Source organism: Crocodylus siamensis, chromosome 2, assembly GCF_052110815.1.
Source record: "Crocodylus siamensis isolate JL-2025a chromosome 2, ASM5211081v1, whole genome shotgun sequence".
Lineage (NCBI taxonomy): Eukaryota > Metazoa > Chordata > Crocodylia > Crocodylidae > Crocodylus > Crocodylus siamensis.
In genome coordinates this window covers 190,168,770-190,187,947 of record NC_143396.1, presented here as the reverse complement: position 1 = coordinate 190,187,947, position 19,178 = coordinate 190,168,770, and the positions used below count along the sequence as shown (strand labels likewise).

Genomic DNA, 19,178 nt, shown 5'->3' with positions numbered 1-19,178 from the left:
CCTAAATCTTTGAAGGACGAAGCCAGTATATAATTATGTTGGTTAGGGGCTTGATTTCTTGTTTACCTAACCTGGTTAGCGTGGGACAAAACCCTAGGGTAGAAAGTTACATGTGTGTAATGGCAGCTGCCTGCAGTATAGTTAACCAGTCACCACTGGCAATGTGTAGGGCATGCACAAAGGTGCACGTGCATCCCCTGAGCTTGGCGGTGCACCCCCTCAGAAAAGGCACCACCGACACTACCGGCAGGGCCTGCAGGCAGTTGCTGCTCGCCACCGCTCGCCCCAACACTGTCTGCAGCGTCTGCGGGCAGTCCGCAATCACCACTGGCGACCGCCACTGCTGCTGGCAGCGCCTGTGGGTGGTCACCACCCGCTGTTTGGCGCTCGCTGCCCCCCATCCCCCTTGCCGCCGACAGCGCTGCAGCTGCCTGCGGGAGCTCGCCGTGCCCCCCCGTCTCCTTCCTGTACAGGGATAGCGGTAGACACACAAAGGACACTTATGCCACGATAGGTGGGTTTTTACTGGTGTATGTGTGTGTGTTCTGGCGGCGGGGCGTGTTTTGTGTGTGTGCGCGCGTGTGGGTTTTCATTGGGGTGTATGTTTTTACTGTTTTCTGCGGGTGTGTTCAGTGTGTGTGTTTTCACTGTGTGTGCGAGTGTACATGTTCTCTGGGGGGTGTCTTCAGTGTGTGCTTTCCCTAGCCGTGCGTGTTCCTACTCTGCCCGCGCGGCTGCGTGGCTCCAAGGACGCGGCTGTGACTGAGGTGTGACGAGTAACGCGTGTAGCCCGGCTCCATGACGTCAGGGCGTGACGTGCGGCCGGCGGTCTCGCACTGAGAGGCCTCGGGCAGGCTGCCCGGAACGCTGAGGCTGAGACGCCCGGAACCTTCGGACGCCGCCGCGCGGGGGAGAGCCCTTTCCAGAGAGGACTCGGCCTCGTCACGTGACGCGCGGGCGACGGAAGGCGGAAGTGATGGTGCCAGAGCAGCCATCGGGAGCTAGGGGGCTGTTGTCGCGGCTCCGCCGGTAATAAAGGACCGGGCGGATACGGATGCGGGAATCGATGATGGCGGCACGCGCCGGGCTGTGCTCGCTGCTGGCGCTGGCGGCGCTCGCGGGGCTTGGGGCGGCCACGAAGGTGAGCCCAGTGGTGACCCCCCCCCCCCCCCCCGAGCCCTTGCGCGCGTGCGCGTGTGAAACCTGATGGCAGGGGCTCTTCGCTCTCCGCAGGCGGGGAGCGGGCAACCGCAGTCCGGGAGCCGCGCGCGCTGGGGGAGAGGGGCGGGGTCACGTGTGGGGGGTGCAGGACCTTTGCTGCCAGGTCTTAGGAGGCAGCTCCCCCATCTTTTTTTTAGCCACAGCCCCCCCCACACACATGGACACACATACATGCTTACACATACACATACTTGAGTACGTGTGCACACATACATAAATGTACATACACGTATGTGTGCACATGCACATACATATGTGCACCGGCTTCTGTGGACCAAAGCCAGTTTACTTGCGTTGTGCAAGGACATATGCAAAGCAGCATATAAGTCGACCCACACACCTTATGTGCTCCCCCACCTCTCTTCCTTTTTTGCTTCTGTCGCTGCCTGCTTGAGAGGCAGACTTGGCACTGACTGTCCCATTCTGGCATGCAACTCTCATGTCAGAGACCTGCTGCAGATAGCCCCAAAACTAGGGAGGGTCATGGGAAAATTGTGATGATTGCTTGAGCTTCCTGAGCCAATAGGCTCGGTATTGGTGGTCTTGGTCTTTGGCAGACAAACACATGTTTGTTTGTTTGTTTTTTAAATTCTTTTCTGTGTCAAAAGGGTGAAGTGAGCTCTGTTTTTTGTTTGTCAGCCACACTGTTTTGTGACTTCTGTCAGAGAAATGGGATGTTGGTAGATGTCATGTGAATAAGGTAGATGTTGGTAGATGTGTCTCTCTTCTTGTCCCTGCTTATTTTTCAGCTATAAAATGTGAATATTAGGGCTCTGACATTACTAACTGGGATGGCATCATAGATTTCATAGATTTTCAGGGTTGGAAGGGACCTCAGCAGATCACTGAGTCTGCCCCCCTGCCCTGGGCAGGAAAGAGTGCTGGGGTCAGATGATCTCAGCCAGGTGCTTGTCCAGTCTCTTCTTAAAGACCCCCAAGGTCCAATCTCCAAGGTAGGGGAGAGTGCCAGCTCCTTTGGACGCCCATTCCAGGCTCTGGTAACCCTTATCAGGAAGAACTTCTTCTAATGTCTAACCTGAATTTGCTCTCTGTCAGTGTGTGGCTGGTGTTCCTAGTTACTCCAAGGGGCGCCTTGGTAAACAGAGTATCTCCTGTTTCTTGCTGGCTGTCCCCCTGACAGATTTGTAAACAGCCACCAAATCTCCTCTCAGCCTTCTCTTATGGAGGCCAAAGAGATCTATATCCCTCAACCTCTCCTTATAAGACCTATCCTGCAGGCCCCTAACCATATGAGTGGTTCTCCTCTGGACTCTCAAGCTTTTCCACATCCCTCCTGAAGTGTGGTACCCAAAACTGGACGCAGTACTCCACCTGTGGTTTTACCAGTGCTGCATAGAGGGGAAGTATTACCTCCCTAGATGCACTTATTAATGCATGATAGACTGTGGTTAGCTCTATTGATTATTTTATCAGATTGCCGACTCATGTTCATCTTTAAAGCAACTATGACTCCGAGATCCCTTTCTGCTGTTGTGCTGCATAGAAAATCCTCCCCCAATCTGTATGCGTATTGGTGATTCCTTCTTCCTAGGTGTGGCACTTTGCACTTATCATTGTTCAGTTGCATCCTATCTTGTTCTACCCACTTTTCCAACTTGTCCAAATTCTCCTGAATCCATTCCCTGATCTCCAGTGTGTCTGCTTTGCCCCATGATTTAGTGTCATCTGTGAATTTGGACAGTGTGTTTGCTATGCCCTTGTCCAAATCACTGATGAAGATGTTGAACGGCACTGGCCTGAGGACCAAGCCCTGTAGGACACCATTGCCCACACCATTCCAGGTTGATACCGACACATCCACTACCACTCTCTGGGTGCATCCCATCAGCCAATTTGCCACCTACCTGACTGTGTAATCATCTGAGTCACAGCCACTCAGTTTTTTTTAATGAGAATGGGATGTGATATCAATCAAAGGCTATTTTAAATCCATGTATATGACATCTACCTTGACTCCTGCATCTAAGCAGTTTGTGACCTGGTTGTACAAAGAAACAAGGTTTGTCAGGCAGGATCTACCTGATGTGAATCCATGCTGATTGCCCTTCAGCATTACATTCCTGCTGGACTCACACAAATATATTCCTTAATCATTTTTTCAAAGGTTTTCTAAGAATAGAGGTGAGACTAACTGGTCTATATTTACCCAAATCCTTCTTTGTCCCCTTTTTGAAAATAGGGACCACACTGGCCCTTTTCCAGTCTGCTGGGACCTGCCCTGAGCAGCATGAGTGCTCATTGAGCATCTGTCAGATATGGGAGGGCAATCAGGCACATGTCTGTCAAGAAAGCTTTTTGCTGCAGAGCTTCTGTACTGCTGTATTTTCAGAATGAAAAAGGGGAGCAGGGACCTCCAATGTGTGTCCTCTTTTGTCATGTCTCTGTCTTGTTGCCCAAATTTTACAGTGTCCTGGGTGTGAGCACCTTAATCTCTCTGTGGTTTCATTCTGGTCTCTTCTGGCTTCTGATGTTTCATTGCTCTAGATTTGTTTTGATTTTCTTTTTATCTGATTAAAATATGAGTTGGTGCTGTGCTGTTGACTGCTGTCTTGTAGCAGATGAACACTCAAGACATAAATCTCTTTGCTGTCTTTTAATGAGTGTGAATGCTCTTTTATGAGCTGACAGCAAGCACTTCCTGCTTTATTCAGGGATCTTGACACACAGCATTTTCCTTTAATATTAATTAGACCTTGGACTTTCCTGCAGCAAGGTATAAACATGCAAAATGATTGTTGTCCTCAGCAGGTGAGTGAGCCAGACCGGTCCCTGGTGGTTTTTCTAATGAGCTACAGCCACTTCAGCTTGCTCTTACCTTTACTGACCAAGCCAGTGTTGAATTCAAGCTAGATATTTCTCATCCTTGCCTTTATAAACAGCCTCCTGTGCTACACTTCATTGAAAGCTTACTTGAATCAAGTGGGCTAAGTTTCACCATTGGCTCTTGCTGTCACTTCCTCAAAGTAGTTAATCTGATTTGTGATTAAGCCAGCCTCTGAAGGATTTATAAACCTATTGCTGGTCTCTCCAAAAACCTACCACATTCCTGGACTTAGGAAAAGGGAAGAATCGTTTCCTTATTATAGGCTTGCATAACTCCCTTCCCATTTGAATATAACTCCTCCCAGTCCAAAAGAAACTAAAAAACTTTTAAGTGCAATTTCCAGTGCATATTTGTGTACTGTTCATTCTGTTGTACTTTCCTTTCTTCAGTGCTTTCCTTGCATATACTTGGACTCTGTTACTTTCTTTTCCTTTTGGTTTGCTTCTCCGTCTTTCTCTTCCTTTTATGTCAGATTCCAGTTGGCTGTCCTTGACTTTAGTCTTTTTGTCCGCTTACCCCCCAGTTGAATTAAAACAAGAGGGTCATGTGCTACAGTGCTTTCCCTAATGGTTTCTTGTAAAAGTCTGTCTCTGCCCAGGAAGCACAGTAAGTAATCGGTGAGGAAAGACTTGTCCACCAGGGTACTGTTACCAGACTCCCTTGTTGACTGTTTCCTCATCCAGCCTTTTTATGCTGTTCACTGTCCAACTCTGCATCATCTTCAATGTGTGATGACAGCTGTACAGAGAATTCAGCTGCACCATGCTAAAAACCTCTTTAAAAAAACCATGCTATAGAAAATTGAGAATATTTAAAGCAATGCATTTTGTTTTTCCAAAGAAATCATTGTCACGTGAGTAAGTTCCTGCTATATTACTTTGGTCTGTAAAGTTCCGGCAATTGTGTGCTCTCCTTTAGAACAGCTACTACTTTCTCTGACACTTGTGGGGAAGAGGGGGAGCAGCGATTATGATGATGTAGATACTTTACAAATTGTTGAAGTACATGTATAATGTATATTGTAGCTGCTAAATTTTTGTTGTTTTGTTTTTCTGTTAAGGGCTTTGATGGTTGACAATACTTTTTTTGCTAAGCTTGTTTATTTTTTAGGATTCAGAGGATGTCCGATGTAAGTGCATATGTCCTCCTTACAAAGACAGTCGTGGCAATATTTACAACAGAAATGTTACACAGAAAGACTGGTAAGTTTGTGGGGAATTATAAAGGTTTATAAGGTTATGTTTCATTTGGCTTTGTCACCTTTCCAAGATGACATGCATGAGAGATGGTTATCTCTTTTGTAATTGTATGAAGAGAACTGTAGCATTGGGCAAGGCCTCAAGCCATTCTCTCTGCTCTTTTTTTTTTGTGGGGGTAGAGAGGGGGATGGATTAGGGGTAGGGGTGCATTGATAGAGATTTTTGCGGCCCATACCGATAGCCGATTATTAAGGAGGTATATCGGCTGATACCAATCTGATTTCTGCTTACAGCCCGGTAGCTTGGTGAGCTGCCTCCAGCTGGTCAGTCTGATGTTGGGGGGGGGGGGGGGGGGGGAGGGGAGGGAAGGGAGGGGGCATAGGGGGGCAGATGAAGGCTCTTGCAGTGAGGGAGTCATGGGGCTGGAGCTGGGGCAGAGGGAAGCGCTGCCCAGCCAGGGTGGGGTGGGCATGGGATGGAGCTGCAACTCATTCGGGGGGTGGGGGTGGGTTTGGTTCCTCTGGCTGCACAGCACTCATCTGGGAGCCACTGTACCACCGGCTCATCTGGCACTTGCCTGCTTGTCCTGCTGCTCCCACCACTTGTCTGGGAGGGTGTGGTTGGGGGGGCATATGCTCCTGGATCTGTGCAGGGCGGGCTGGAGCCGGAGCTGTGCCAAGCTCTTCCTAGTGGGGTGGGGCTGCCCTGGGAAGGGGCTATGGCAAATTTGTAGTTTTCTCTTTGAAATCTGTGGGTTTGTCTTGTAAATAATGTATAGGTGTTTTCCCACATAACAGTGCTAATATTGTGCAACCCCCCCATAGCGTTCTTAAAAGCATCTCCCTGGTTGAGAATCACTGGAATGGATTGTAATTATTTGGCTTTGAGAAGGATTCCTCAGTTAGTGAGTGTCCTGCTGTGTCAAATTCCTGATCAACTGTTTTTTAATGGAGTTTGGCTAGAGAGTGCGTTCGTGTGCATTAAAGTTGGGAATGTTGGTGTATATTTAGCCTTCTGTTCAGCAATAAAACTTGCTTGTAGATGCAGAACAGTATGATATACAGCATCCATTTAGTATAGTTCAGTTACTTATGTGACACAGAGGAACTAGATCAATTTTTAGCATCTCTAAATTATTCACCACATAATGGCTGCTTACAACTGGTTTATTCGCTCGCAAAGTCTGATGTTAATGTTTAATATGGTGAGCATCTTGAGTATAATAATGAGCCTACAATTCAGGAGTCTTGTTAGTTCTTTCACTGAGATTATTTTTGGTGCTTCAGACACTGGAACTAATCACGCAGGAGCTTGTATGTATAAGTTGAGGAAGCAGGAACCTTACTAAAAGTGTTTGCCATGTGGTGAATTTGGGTCCATAGCTATTGTGGACCATTTCAGCTCTGACTGAATAATGCATTAAACTGCATGTCTGGTACAAAGGGTAACTGTTGCTGAGCCACTCTGTAATATGAACCACAGTGTGATTGGACTTGACAGTCTTGTAAGAGGGGAGAAAACAGAAAGAGCTACCATTGTAGCTTTTAACTTTAAGATGGGGGAACTAGAAAGAAGTTAGAAGTGGCACCAAAGAAGGTTAAAAACTTGCAACCAGCATGGAAGCTGATTAAGAGCACCATATTGAAGACACAAAGTAACTGCCTATTACAAATAATTTTTTTTAAAGAAGGAGGGAGGAATGTAGATCACATGGTCAAATGACACTAAGAAAAGGAAAAAAAATACTAATTTAAAAAGTGAAAGTCAAATCTAGCAGGTCAAATGTAAAAGTGCAATAATACAAGCTAAAAAAGAATTTGAGGAGGAATTTACTAGAGACATAAAGCATAACAAGAAAAAAGTTTTAAAGTATGTTAGAAGCAGAAGGTTGCTTGGGAATCAGTTTAGGCCACTGGATGATGAGGTTGTAAAAAGAGTACTAAAAGAGGGCAAGGCTATTATTGAGGACCTCAGTGAGTGCTTTGCATCATTCTTTATTCTTGTTAAGGAGATTTCCTTATTGGAACCAATCCTTCTAGAGCACGTCAATAGAACTGATCCAAAAAAACATTTTTTTGCATGTGGTTAAATGAGAATTTCTGGGGAGAAATCAGCATGGCTTTTCAAAAGGGAGATCATGTCTCATCAGCCTATTAGAATCTTTTGAGGATGTCAACCAGAATGTGGATCAGAGTGATATAGTGTATCTGGACTTCAAAAAGCCTTTGACAGTGTCTTGCATCAAAGGCTCAATGGAATTTGGGTTGCCACGAGATTAGTGCTGTGGATCAGAATTTGATGTAAGGATAGAAAAGAAGGAGTAGGTATAAAGGGTCAGTTTTTAAAATAGAAACAAGTAAACAGTGGGGTGCCCTGAGTATCTGTGTTGGGATCCATGTTTTTTAATATATTCCTAAACAATGTGGGGAGGAGGGTTGGTAGTAATGTGACCAAGTTTACAAATGACACAAAATTATTCAAAGTAATAAAGAGCAATGCAGTCTGCAAAGAACTACAGAAGTATCTTGCAAAACTGAACTAATGGGCAACAAAATTGCAGATCAAATGTCATGTTGATAAGTGGGAAGTGATGCATATGGAAAAAATAATCCAAAATATACATATACAGGGATAGGTTCTACATATTAATTGTTATCACACAGGAAGATTTCTTGGAGTCATTTTAGACAGTTTGCCAAAAACATAAGTTCAGTGTTCAGCAGCAGTCAAAAAGACGAATTAAAATGTTAGAGATTATTAAAAAGAGAATTGTAAGCAATACAATGGTATGGTAAAGGCTTACAAAAATATTCAGTGCTGCAATGAAATAGGGATTTACCTGTCATGCTACTAGAACTAGAGTACATGAAATGAAACTATTAGGGAGTGGGCTTAAAACCAACAAAAGGAAGTTCTTTTTCACACAGCATATAATAAACTTGTGGAACACATTGCCACACATGTAAAGGCTGATGGTTCTAATCTAGCAGTAGGTATTGAATTACCGTAGCAAGATGCAGCCTCTGAATCAGAAGTTCCTAAACCTCTGAATGTGGGAAGCTGCAACAGGAGTGGAACAGGGGCAGGAAAATTCTGGACATACCCTGTTTACCCTCTCCCTCGTTATCCTCTCTGTCACAGACAGGATACTGGTCTACATGGACCTATGGTCAGACCCAGTAAATGGCAGTTCTTGCGTTCTCATGAGACTGAGTAGAAGTATTTTAGTATGTGCTGATGATTAGTGGAGCCAACTTCCCTGATGCTCTGCTACCTAAATGAGTTTAAGATGTACATTCATAGTTTCTGTCTGCTCATCTCCCTTGCATACAAAGGAATGTCCCTTAATCTGTTAATTCCCATTATTTCAAGCCATGATTTGCAACATTCAAATTTCTGGTCAGGTTCTCTTGAGAGTGATGCTCTTTCTTTCATAGTTTTTATTTTGTTTCAACAGACCAAACACGTTCTAAGGTCCTTGCATATTGTTAATGAGGATAAAATAGGACCTCTTAGGAATTTAAATAAAAATGTGGGTCTGTTAAGACAAATATATTTATCAAAACCCTTGTATGCTAATGCTCATTCATAGCTTTTACAGGTGTCCTCATTGGAGACTTAGATACACTAACATTGTACTAAATTGAGCAAGAACAGTCTAAGATTTGCTGTCATTGCTATTTGATGTATTTATAAGACAGTCAAGTGGAAGCAACTTCATATTCTGCTCATGTGAGCATACACTGTTGATGACTTACTTTGAGTTGACTTGGAATTTGAATATTGCAGTTAGTAACACAGGAGAACTTCCAAATAAAAGTATAATCTCCTTTCTCTTCTGAACAGAACTCAGAATTTTTAACTTAATTAGATTTTTTTCCACAGGCTTTTAAAGGAAAATACAAATGAGGTGCAAGGGGTTGGTGAGGTTGTAGCTGGTCACATGGTTTCCAGGCATAATAATCCAGCCCCTGCTGGATCTTCTTAACTGAGTGGTGCTTCCACAACAGCTCTATTAGTATCTTAATAACCTGCCTGTGGCTATCCTGTTACTGGGACACCTGGGGTGGAAAGTGGCCCCAGCAGTAAACAAGTGCTTGTATACCAAAAGGAAGCCGTCAGTTAGAGGTATAAACAAGCAGAGTGTGAGTCAGCAAAAGACCCAGGATTGCACAATGCTTTGGCAGGGAGCAGCTGTCTCATGATGATTGGTGTCTGAGGTTGGAATTTTATAAAGACAAGGGCTCATATGCCAAAAACACAGTTAAAGATCTTATCTTGCATTGCTTAATTTCAACTCAATAATGCTTGCACATATTTGTTTTTCTACTTTGTCTGTTGGAGAAAACTGACTATATTCCCAAACAGCCACCTTTTGTGTTGCTTAAAAAAACTAAGGAGTGGGGTAGGAGCAAGCACACTAGCTTCACACTCGCTCTGGTACATGTGTAAAACTCATTTGCAAGAATAGTTGTTATCATGTACCAAAGGGAGATAGATCTTCCTTCAGGCACTGGAAGGATGACCTAGGTTGGAGTTTCCCAACTTCTGCAGGGGCTGCATACCATGCTGCTGGTGTGCTGCATTCCTGGGTTCCCTTGAATCCCCAGCTGTGAACTCCTTCAGCCCTGGGGCGTGCCCTGCTCTCAGGGGTAGGAAGCAGAAGCAGGAGGAAGATCTCAGAGGCTCTAGCAACAGCCAGAGTGCCATGTGGGAAAGATGCCCTGACTAGGGCCTGCATTTAAACGCCTTGGGGACCAGATGGGGGCTATCAGTTAGCCCTGACTTAGATGGAGGGGGGGATGCAAAATTGAATGCTGAAGAATATAGGGAAAAAAGAGGACAGTAGCAGGAATAGTTGCCACTTATCTCCATGACTATGTTAGATGAAGACTCTCTTTCCAGCCCTTGTTGTTCTGATTAGTTTTAAGGGGGGGTGGGGAGCAAATTTATACTCTTTATTATAGCCCTGATTATACCAAGTGTTGAATACTCTGCTGTGCACAAATAAACTAAATGAGCCATAACACTATTAATTATTGATAACAATAGGGCAGGGCTGCACTTGAGCTTTCATTACTTATTACATAACGCACACATGATTGATGTAAATGTCTCATGCCCCCTTTGGTTCTGTATTACACAGAAAGCTAGAGGAGACTGCGGATTGGGGGAAGGAGTGCTTATCTCATCTTTTTATTTATAGGGAGATCCCACTGGGATCATTAAAAGTAGCCAGCATGCTACTGGGCACGGGGACAAAATAACTTTGGGGATGGAGTAAGGTGGAAGAAAAACTTGGCTCACAGGAATTTATTAGACCAAGTTTTGTTGCTAATTTAAACATATGTTCCCAGTACAGGGTGTACCAGGATGATATGGAAGGGAGAAAAAATGGGAGTGGGAAGAGTTTCTGTAAGGCTGGATTAAAAGCATGCTTCAGTGCAGGGCTCTACTCTTAAATTGTGGCCTCATAATTTGTACTTCTCAGCATTGGCATAGAATAGGGGTAGCCAACCGGCAACACAAATGCCATAGGTAACCTCCTTATTTGACAAGATTAGGGAGGGAACAGGCATCCCAGCAGGAGCTTGGGCAGGGAGCAGAGTAGGGAACAAAAGAGCAGCAGATCATATAGTGGAAGGGCATCTGAGTGGCATTTGGGGAGGGTACCAGGCCCCTACTGGCCTAAAATATGTTTGATTAGTTCTAGTAAAAACTTGCGAGCAAGCTAGATGGTGAAGTAAACTTGTTGAAAAGTGGCTCTGTTAAATCTTGGATTTTATAACCCAGGAAAGTTGGGCTTAACCAAAGATTGGCCCTTCTTGCCTGCAGTTATGGAGCCTGCACATTGTGAACAGTAGAAACTGTCCAACTGTCCAAAGACTTGGGTAAAATCAGCCAACTGACTATAAGCAATTTGTTTGTCTCCAGTGACTGTCTTCATGTGGTTAACCCTATGCCAGTCCTAGGACCTGATGTGGAAGCATATTGCCTACGTTGTGAATGCAAATATGAAGAGAGAAGCACATACACTATTAAGGTAACAATATAATTTCCCTGCTACATATTCAAGCCTTTCATCCACCCATAAGACAGAGCTGACAAAATACAAATTCAAGTACTGTAAAGCTTGAAAATATCTCCCTTTCTAAACATCTTGTTCATAATAATTGAATATAAAGTGAGCAGTAGTGATACCACGTGGCAACTAAACCTTGGTTTTAGAGGAGATACACTTGACTTTTTAGTTTCAGAATTTCATCTAATATTTGCTAGAAGCTTTTGCATTTTGAAGCATTCTGATGTCTTAAGCGTGTGACTATTTAGAATTTGCCTTGTTACATTTTTTATGGTTTTCAGTCTCCATTGATGTTTTTGTGCAAGTCTTAGATAAGTAGGGAATGAAGACAAATTGGTGTGGCTATAGTAGGAACCTCTGATTTTTGTCAGCCAGTCCACTGCACAACCTGGATGTTGTTATTCTTTGTGGTAGGATTCTTTCCAGCAGCTACCAGTCTTGCTTGCAGCAAAGAGTTGAAATCTCAGCAAAGATCATTAAGAAGAGGAAATTCTGCCCTAAACCAAACTTTCTTTTGTTTGTCATTAGTTAGTAATTAGTTAGTAATTAACGTGCGTGTTTGTGGCCAAAGTTAATAAGCTTAAAGCAGTTCTGTCTCTTTGCTTTTGTTGTCTGTTGCGTTGAAAGCATTATGTGGAGTATATTTCCAACACTACCATAAACTCTGCTTACATTTTACAACATGCAGGTTACAATCATACTCTATTTATCCATCTTGGGGCTGCTTCTGCTATATATGGTGTACCTTACCTTGGTAGAACCTATCCTAAAGAGACGTCTCTTTGGACATTCACAGCTTATACAAAGTGATGAAGACATTGGGGTAAGTTTATCTTGTTTGAATGCTGTTGAATATTTTGTGGCAGGCTGTACGTGAGAAAATATGGAATGTAATTGCCGTGGCTCCCAGACCTGAAGCAATTAACGCTGTCACTGCTTGCTCGCTCACTGCCTCATTCCCCTCCCCCACCCCCTGCATCTTCCATCCCAACACACACGCACAATTTCTGGAGTCATAAGGATCCCTTTACTTCGCATATAATGGACCCTCCCCAATTTCTCCCAGCTGGTTTTGGGGAGAAAGGTGTAGGTTATGTGCAAGGAAGTACTGAGTGATGAGAGAGCTTTTTCCTCTGGGGGAGGGACCACCTTTTTGCAAGGAGGCATGACAATCTCCAGATTTGCAGGAGGTTGCAATGGCCTCTGTAGAGCCTTTTGTTTTTGGGCGTTAAGATCAGGAGCTGGAGTTTCCTCACTGTTACCTCAGTCCAAATTTTGGGGAAGAAAGGGATGAATAAGTAGGAATTAAAATGTGTCCTTTTAAACGTTGATGCCTTCAGTCCTGGTGGTGGTTGCTGCACACTAGGTGGTCTTGTGCAGTGGAAAAGGAAAAGTCTTAAGAGTACAGACATGAATGAAATGGTCTTCCCTGGATATACCAACAGATGTTAGTGGAGATACTAAAAGATGAAATGCTTGACAATGAAGTACTGTCATGAGGTAGCCTAGGAGATTACATAAGAAATAATTTTCCTTAGCATTTTAATTAGCTACATGCATGGTGAGAATAGATTCCTGTAGATCAGGATACATTTTTCTCAAGAGTTCTGTTTGAATAAAGGACATAGACTGTAGATAACCAGTGGGAGCAGTAGTGTCCCCAGTGTTTGTCCCAGTATTTTAATTCTTAATGTAGATAAGAATACATAGATGAGACAAGTTAGATGACATTGCAAGCACAGTCAGCTTTGTAAATGTGATGGTCCATATGCTATGAAGAGATGTCTGAGCAGAGAACATGGATATGCTAATCTGGGGTAACTTTGATGGAAGGAGAGGAGAAAATCAGTATTGTGCCCTTTTTGATCAAAGCATTTAAGTTTCTCAGTCTGTGCTGATAAGAAATTAAAATGCATGAAATATCTAAAAGCATAGAGTCTAGAAAATAAACTCATATTCTTGCTATATTCAGCCACACCACATTGGTAGTAGATATTAAAATATATTTTAAGTGTAGTGTATCTTTAGTAAGTTAGAACCGCTCCCTGCCCCCCCCCCAAAAAAAACCCCTCAATCCTATAAGGAGGTATATTTTAGTTTTGCTTTATTCAAATCTGCCAGCAGCCTAGAACACTCTAGTTTCTAGTTTTAATGTGGTTTTAAATGACGATTTAATCTGTACCCTCATTTAAAAGTGCTCGTTATAGCCTATATGTGGTCCTTAAGAATATTGTCCTTAGTGCTTTCAGAGTAAGTAGTTGACTAATGATACAGCAAAGCTAAAGAGTTTCACACTGATGTTGGAGAACCCAAATTTGCTTTGTTTATGGTAAAACAAGAGGCTGTCTTTGTTTACACACTCTGTTTAAAAGTCCTGTGTCTAGAGGTGCACTGATGCATCAGTCCATATTGTATCGGCACCGATTAAAAGGAACATTGACATTATTGGCAGTCAGCTTTTTTTTGGCTGATGTGGCTGATTTAAATGCCACATGCATGCTCAGCCACAGTATGCACGCAGCCAGGCAGCTTGGAGAGCAGCATCCAGCTGGTAAGTCTGTTGGGGGGAAGGTGGGGCATGAGGAGGGGCAGATCAAGGCCCTGCAATGTGAGAGGGAGTGGGGCAGGGGCAGATGCTGCCCAGCTGGGGCAGGGTATGGGATGGAGCTGTGATTGGCATGTATGGGGGGATAGAAGGGGCTGGCTCCTGTCACTTTGCATACCCCTGGGGGAGGCATGGGGGCCATGTGCCTCCCAGATCTGTGTGTGAGCTGAGAGCAGGTTGCCACTTGGGGCTGGGGGTAGTGCCAGGCTCTTCCCAGTGGCGGGGCTTGGCTGGTGCTGTGCTCCTGGGTGGGTGGTGGTGGTGCTAGGACGAGGGATATGGGGTGGGCTACAGCCACTTCAAAACTCACCATAGCCTCCCTGACCCCACCTCCCCTCTCAGCGCCACTGCTGCACAGCCCCGGCCCAACTCCTCCTCTAGGAAGAGCCTGGCGCTGCTCCTAGCCCGCAGCTGCAGCCTGCCGTCAGCCCGCACATAGATTTGGGGAGCATGTGTCGTCCCCCCCCAACCAATGCCTCCCCCAGGAGAGAGCTGCCGTGCCTTGCTGCACCCCCTGGATGAGCTGCTTAAGCTGCATCCCACACCATGCCCTGCCCCAGCTGGGCAGCACCTACCCTAGCCCCATTCCCCTCCCTCACTGCAGGGCCTTAATCTGCACCCCCCATTCCCCCCAATAGACTTACCAGCCAGACACTGCTCTCCAAGCTTCTGGGTTGCATATTGGCAATCAGATTGGTATCGGCCAATACAGCTTCTCAATAAACGGCCTTTCAGTGTCAGCCCAAATCATTATCAGTGCACCTCTAAAATGTTAGTGTCATTTTTAACTGCTTTACATTCCCAGCTTGTCTGCTCTGAGGAATCATATTTGAGGAAATTTGCTCTGTATCTTTATATGCAGGGTTGGTCAGATTTACTTCTATTGTGCTTAGCAGACTGTTCTGAACACTTAGAATTGTTATCCTGGGCAATTTGAGAAAATCTTGCCCACCAACCATTATGATGGAAAGTAACTGTTTTTATGCTTCGGAGATTATATTTCCATTGTGGAAATGTAACTTCAGTATATTCAATAAATATTTTCCTGGATAGTGTCTGTAATGGTACATACAGTACATCTTCACTGCACATCTACAGTATATTTACACTGCCCAGTTAGCCTAGTTGATTGGCATGTGTCTGAGCAACTAAGCTAACCTAGCTTGCATTCATCTCCCACCCCAACAAAGTTCCATCTGTGTTACTGTGTCATCACTATCTCTGCTTTTACCCATGCATGTATGAGGCATGTCCGATGGTTCTTTTTGCAGAGATTTTGTTGATATCTTCACCACAAAGTTGGTGTATTCCAACCTGAATAAAACTGGAACCCACACTCTAATGTATGCCATAGCACTGTGAAGCTAGCGTGGGTTTAATGGTCTTTCAAATCTGGATAGAAGGTTTAGAGGCAGGGTGGAAAAGAGCTTGGATTCTCTATGCACTAAAGATAACCTCTGATCCTTCCTGTCTTCATCTGTGGAGCAAAAACTCTCCCACAAGTTCATTGCTCTGAGTGCTGCAGCATCCTCTCAGACCACAAAAGTGCTTCTGTCTGTTCACATAGCTGTTGCAAAGATAATTTTCCTACCTCCTCACTTAGACCATGTCATGGCTTTCATCCCATCCATTCATTGGCTGCTCGTTTTTATCACGTCAAATACAATCTGCTTATCTTTATTCTCAAGGTCCTTCGCAGCATATCGTGTTTCTTACCAGTTATGGCTCATATGGTGAGAGATGGTTCCTGTCTCTGTGTTGTCATTGAGCCCAGTCTTTTCTGTGCCCTGACATCAAACTCTTAAACAAGCACTTCCTTGCCCTCTCTAATGCTGCCCCTCTTAGTGGGAGGAGCTCCCTGTAATTTTTTTCAAAGTAATTTGCACTATGCTATTTCATATCCTTCTTTTAGGTCCCTGTTAAAAGTGCAATAGGATCTGACCAGCAGTCACAGTAATCGCCCCTCCTGTCATGCTGCATATGCATGGCACAAGATGCAGTTGTTGGGATTGCAATCAAATCCTAATCATGCTGTGGTGCCCCTAAGGCTAGGAGCCCTAATCAACTAACTGGGCACAGTAGTCAGCTGATCAGCCTGGCCACATGTGCAATTCAAGGCATGACGGGAATCAGCTGCAAAGTTGCTTTGCATATTTTATGTAATAACTTTGTGCCTTATTCTCTGTTTTATTGTACCATTATTTGCACGAGTGTGGCTGGGTTACTACTTAAGATGTGATTAACTGCATTGTCTAAATTTTATGGTGCACTCCTATTAATGTATTATCACTTTACTTGGATTACAAACTCCTTGAAATAGGTATCATCTAGTTCTGTATCTGTACAGTACTCTAGGATGGAACAGGGTCCTTGCCCGTATCTTGGGGATTCCTGGGTAGTACTGCAGTATAATCCATGACAGCCCATTTAAGGAGGATCCTCCTTAAATAGGCCATTGTGACTGAGTTCCTTTATACAGCACATGTCACTAATACCCACCACTTTTGAAATGTGGGTTTTGGCAAAAGGAAGTCAACGCATAGAAATGCAAAAAGCGCAGAAACAAATCGGTAGTGTTTATCCTAATATGTCATTTATGTAATCTTTTCAAATGTCATTATATCTCCCTGGGATTTATTTATTGGAAAAAAATACAGCTTTGCAGGTACTGTTAAAAAAACGGGTAGAGGAAACAGTAAATAAACGCCGGGTTGTTGTTGAGGTTTTTGTCATTAAAACAGCTGTATTTACCCTCTGTTTTTTAGACAGCTGAGCACAATGGAGTTGGTTTAGTAAATATCAAAGGGTGCTGGTTTTTACTTAGCATCATTGTGTGAACATCTCAAACTGCTTTACAGTAACCAGTTGAAAGCTGGTGGCATACTGACATGGGCTCCTCCATTTTCCATTTTTAAATTGAAGTCCACTCATGAAAACTGATGGGAGAATCCCTGTATCTTGGTCACCCAGGCTTCTGATTCAGATTGCTCCTAAAATAAATGTAATGCTTAGCACATGGTACTAAGACATACTCTCTTGCTCACAGAAGGCCTGGTTCTTCTTCCATGGGACTTGGTGGCTAAGCTTCCACTGACAGCCATGGTGTAAAATCAGACCCCACATTACCATTATGTGTTGCATGAGTTGCTGCTGGTATGAGACCTCCCCTTAAAGAACATGCACACTAAATTTGGCTCCTCTGAGGAAAACTCATAGCAGTTAATTTCTGTAAAGCGCTGAAGTTCCTATCTTTTTTTAAAGGTTGTAAAGCCTAGCGTGTCTTCCTTTTGTCCAGGATAATGTATTTACACGGTTAAAATCACAGAAATGTAAATGTTACTTTCTGCAACTTTAGGATCATCAACCTTTTGCCAACGCTCATGCTGTGCTGGCTCGTTCTCGGAGTCGTGCCAACGTGTTGAACAAAGTGGAGTATGCTCAGCAGCGTTGGAAGTTGCAAGTCCAAGAGCAACGGAAATCTGTCTTTGATCGCCATGTTGTGTTGAGTTAACTGATGTCAAGTTGAGTTAACCGATGACTAGAAGAAAGCAAAATGGACTAATGGAACTATCTGACTTATGTCTTCCTGCTCCTACCACTTCTGAAAGGTTCTTTAACTGGTTTGTTATTGTTGGCAAAAAAGCATTTGAACCTTTTGCAAGAATGTACCAGAGTGGAAGCTATTAAAAAATAAACACTTGTAATTAGCCCAAAGCTAATAATTCTTTGTTTTCAGATGGCTTTTGCTAACAGAACTAAAAAAACAAAATCAAAGGTATCTTTGGATGTAACTCTGATACTTTATTTATCATTATGACTTTAAGATGGTTTTTAAATATATATTTCTCACTTCTGCTTCTGTGATTTTAGAAGTAACAGGGAATATACTTGGTCACAAGAGATTGGTTACAACTCGCTAATCACTTTACACAGACTTTTGTAAATATACTTGGGGTTTCTCCTGGCTACTTAGAGCTGTGTATTAGGAACCTAAATCTTGTGGTGTAGTTTTCATTTTTAAGATTAGTGGGTGGTATTCATAACTTGATTTGTGCATTGATTCTTTGAGGAAGCTTAAATGGACAGTGACTGTTGATGAGCTGCAGACTTAAAGTACTGTGATGTAGATAAATTCTAATGCAGTGCACATTAAGCCAGTTTGGCATTTTACTCTCTTGATTTGATCGTTTAATATGTTGTGTATGGTATCTTACAAAAAAATCTTTTCCCGTCTCTTCATGAGTAAAGTCTCAGGAGTTAGTATATGATAAAGTATTTATTTTACAACAACCACAAGGAAAAAACCCTTTTGCATTTGTCTCCAGTGATGGCCTAATGCACATACCTTTAACTAGCGCCTGTCATCTTGGGACTAGCTGTACTTTTTTTTAACTGTGGTTCTGTACTCATCCCTCTAAGAGGTGTATACAGGTTATTAACTTTCATATATCTCTTTGGAATGTAACAATTAAAAATGATTGTGCTGATTTTTGAAAAGCCTACTTGCTGTTGCTGTATTTCATAATTTCTTGGATGGCAAGAAGGGAGAAATACTTTACATTTTTTTTTTAAACATTTTGCCAGGTACATCAGATTACAGATTATATGTATTAATGTTCAGTGTTTCAATTGGGGAAAGCATAACTAAGGACTGGCAGTTGAGTACAGATTACTTCTAACTGAATTCATATCCAGTGTTGGTAGTAGTACCTGCGCAAGTTATTCCCATTTTGATGGGAAGGCTTGTCACTGCTCTGTGTGCAGTAAAAGCTAAAATAAGTTAGCTACAGTCCAACTTCCAGTAGGAAAAATAGCAAAATATCCATGCTTAGTTCTGCTGGGTGCTCTTGTTTGCGCTTAGAGCAGCAGAACACAGGAGAACAAACCCCTGTTGCATCCCTGAATCCAGGTGCAGATGGATATTGCAGCTGAGCCACAACCATCCTTGCACTGCCTTAGTCCTTGATCTGTACAGAACTTCACTCACTTCTCAGTACAGTCACTGCACCCATTTCACGAAATCCAGAACTCTTTCAGTACCAGTAGGATTATCATGTGTGCTTTTACCTGTAGTAAAAAATAAATAAATAAAGATCACTTGCTAGTAGAAGATTGAGAGCCAGTGAGCCAGCAGAGTGAGAAACCAAGCTTTAGTTACTATTGCTCTTCTCAGCATCCAAACTCGTGACTCCCAAATCAACAGGGGCAACAATGCCCTCATCCTCC

General features: G+C 43.5%; 1 protein-coding gene across 1 annotated transcript; it reads left to right on the top strand.

The window, feature by feature from the left end:
- Positions 1-893: 893 nt before the first annotated feature.
- TMEM9B (TMEM9 domain family member B) lies at positions 894-18,454 on the top strand. Its single transcript, XM_090032667.1, has 5 exons — positions 894-1,141; positions 5,177-5,268; positions 11,200-11,308; positions 12,036-12,170; positions 17,308-18,454. The coding sequence occupies exons 1-5, from the start codon at positions 1,055-1,057 to the stop codon at positions 17,461-17,463; spliced, it is 579 nt and encodes a 192-aa protein (XP_089888793.1). The 5' UTR covers positions 894-1,054; the 3' UTR covers positions 17,464-18,454.
- Positions 18,455-19,178: the final 724 nt, after the last annotated feature.

Coding starts and splice junctions, on each gene's coding strand:
- TMEM9B (XM_090032667.1), top strand. CDS start 1,055: ATGCGGGAATCGATGATGGCGGCACGCGCCGGGCTGTGCTCGCTGCTG. Junction 1,142..5,176: donor GGCTTGGGGCGGCCACGAAG/GTGAGCCCAGTG, acceptor TTTATTTTTTAG/GATTCAGAGGATGTCCGATG. Junction 12,171..17,307: donor AAAGTGATGAAGACATTGGG/GTAAGTTTATCT, acceptor CTGCAACTTTAG/GATCATCAACCTTTTGCCAA.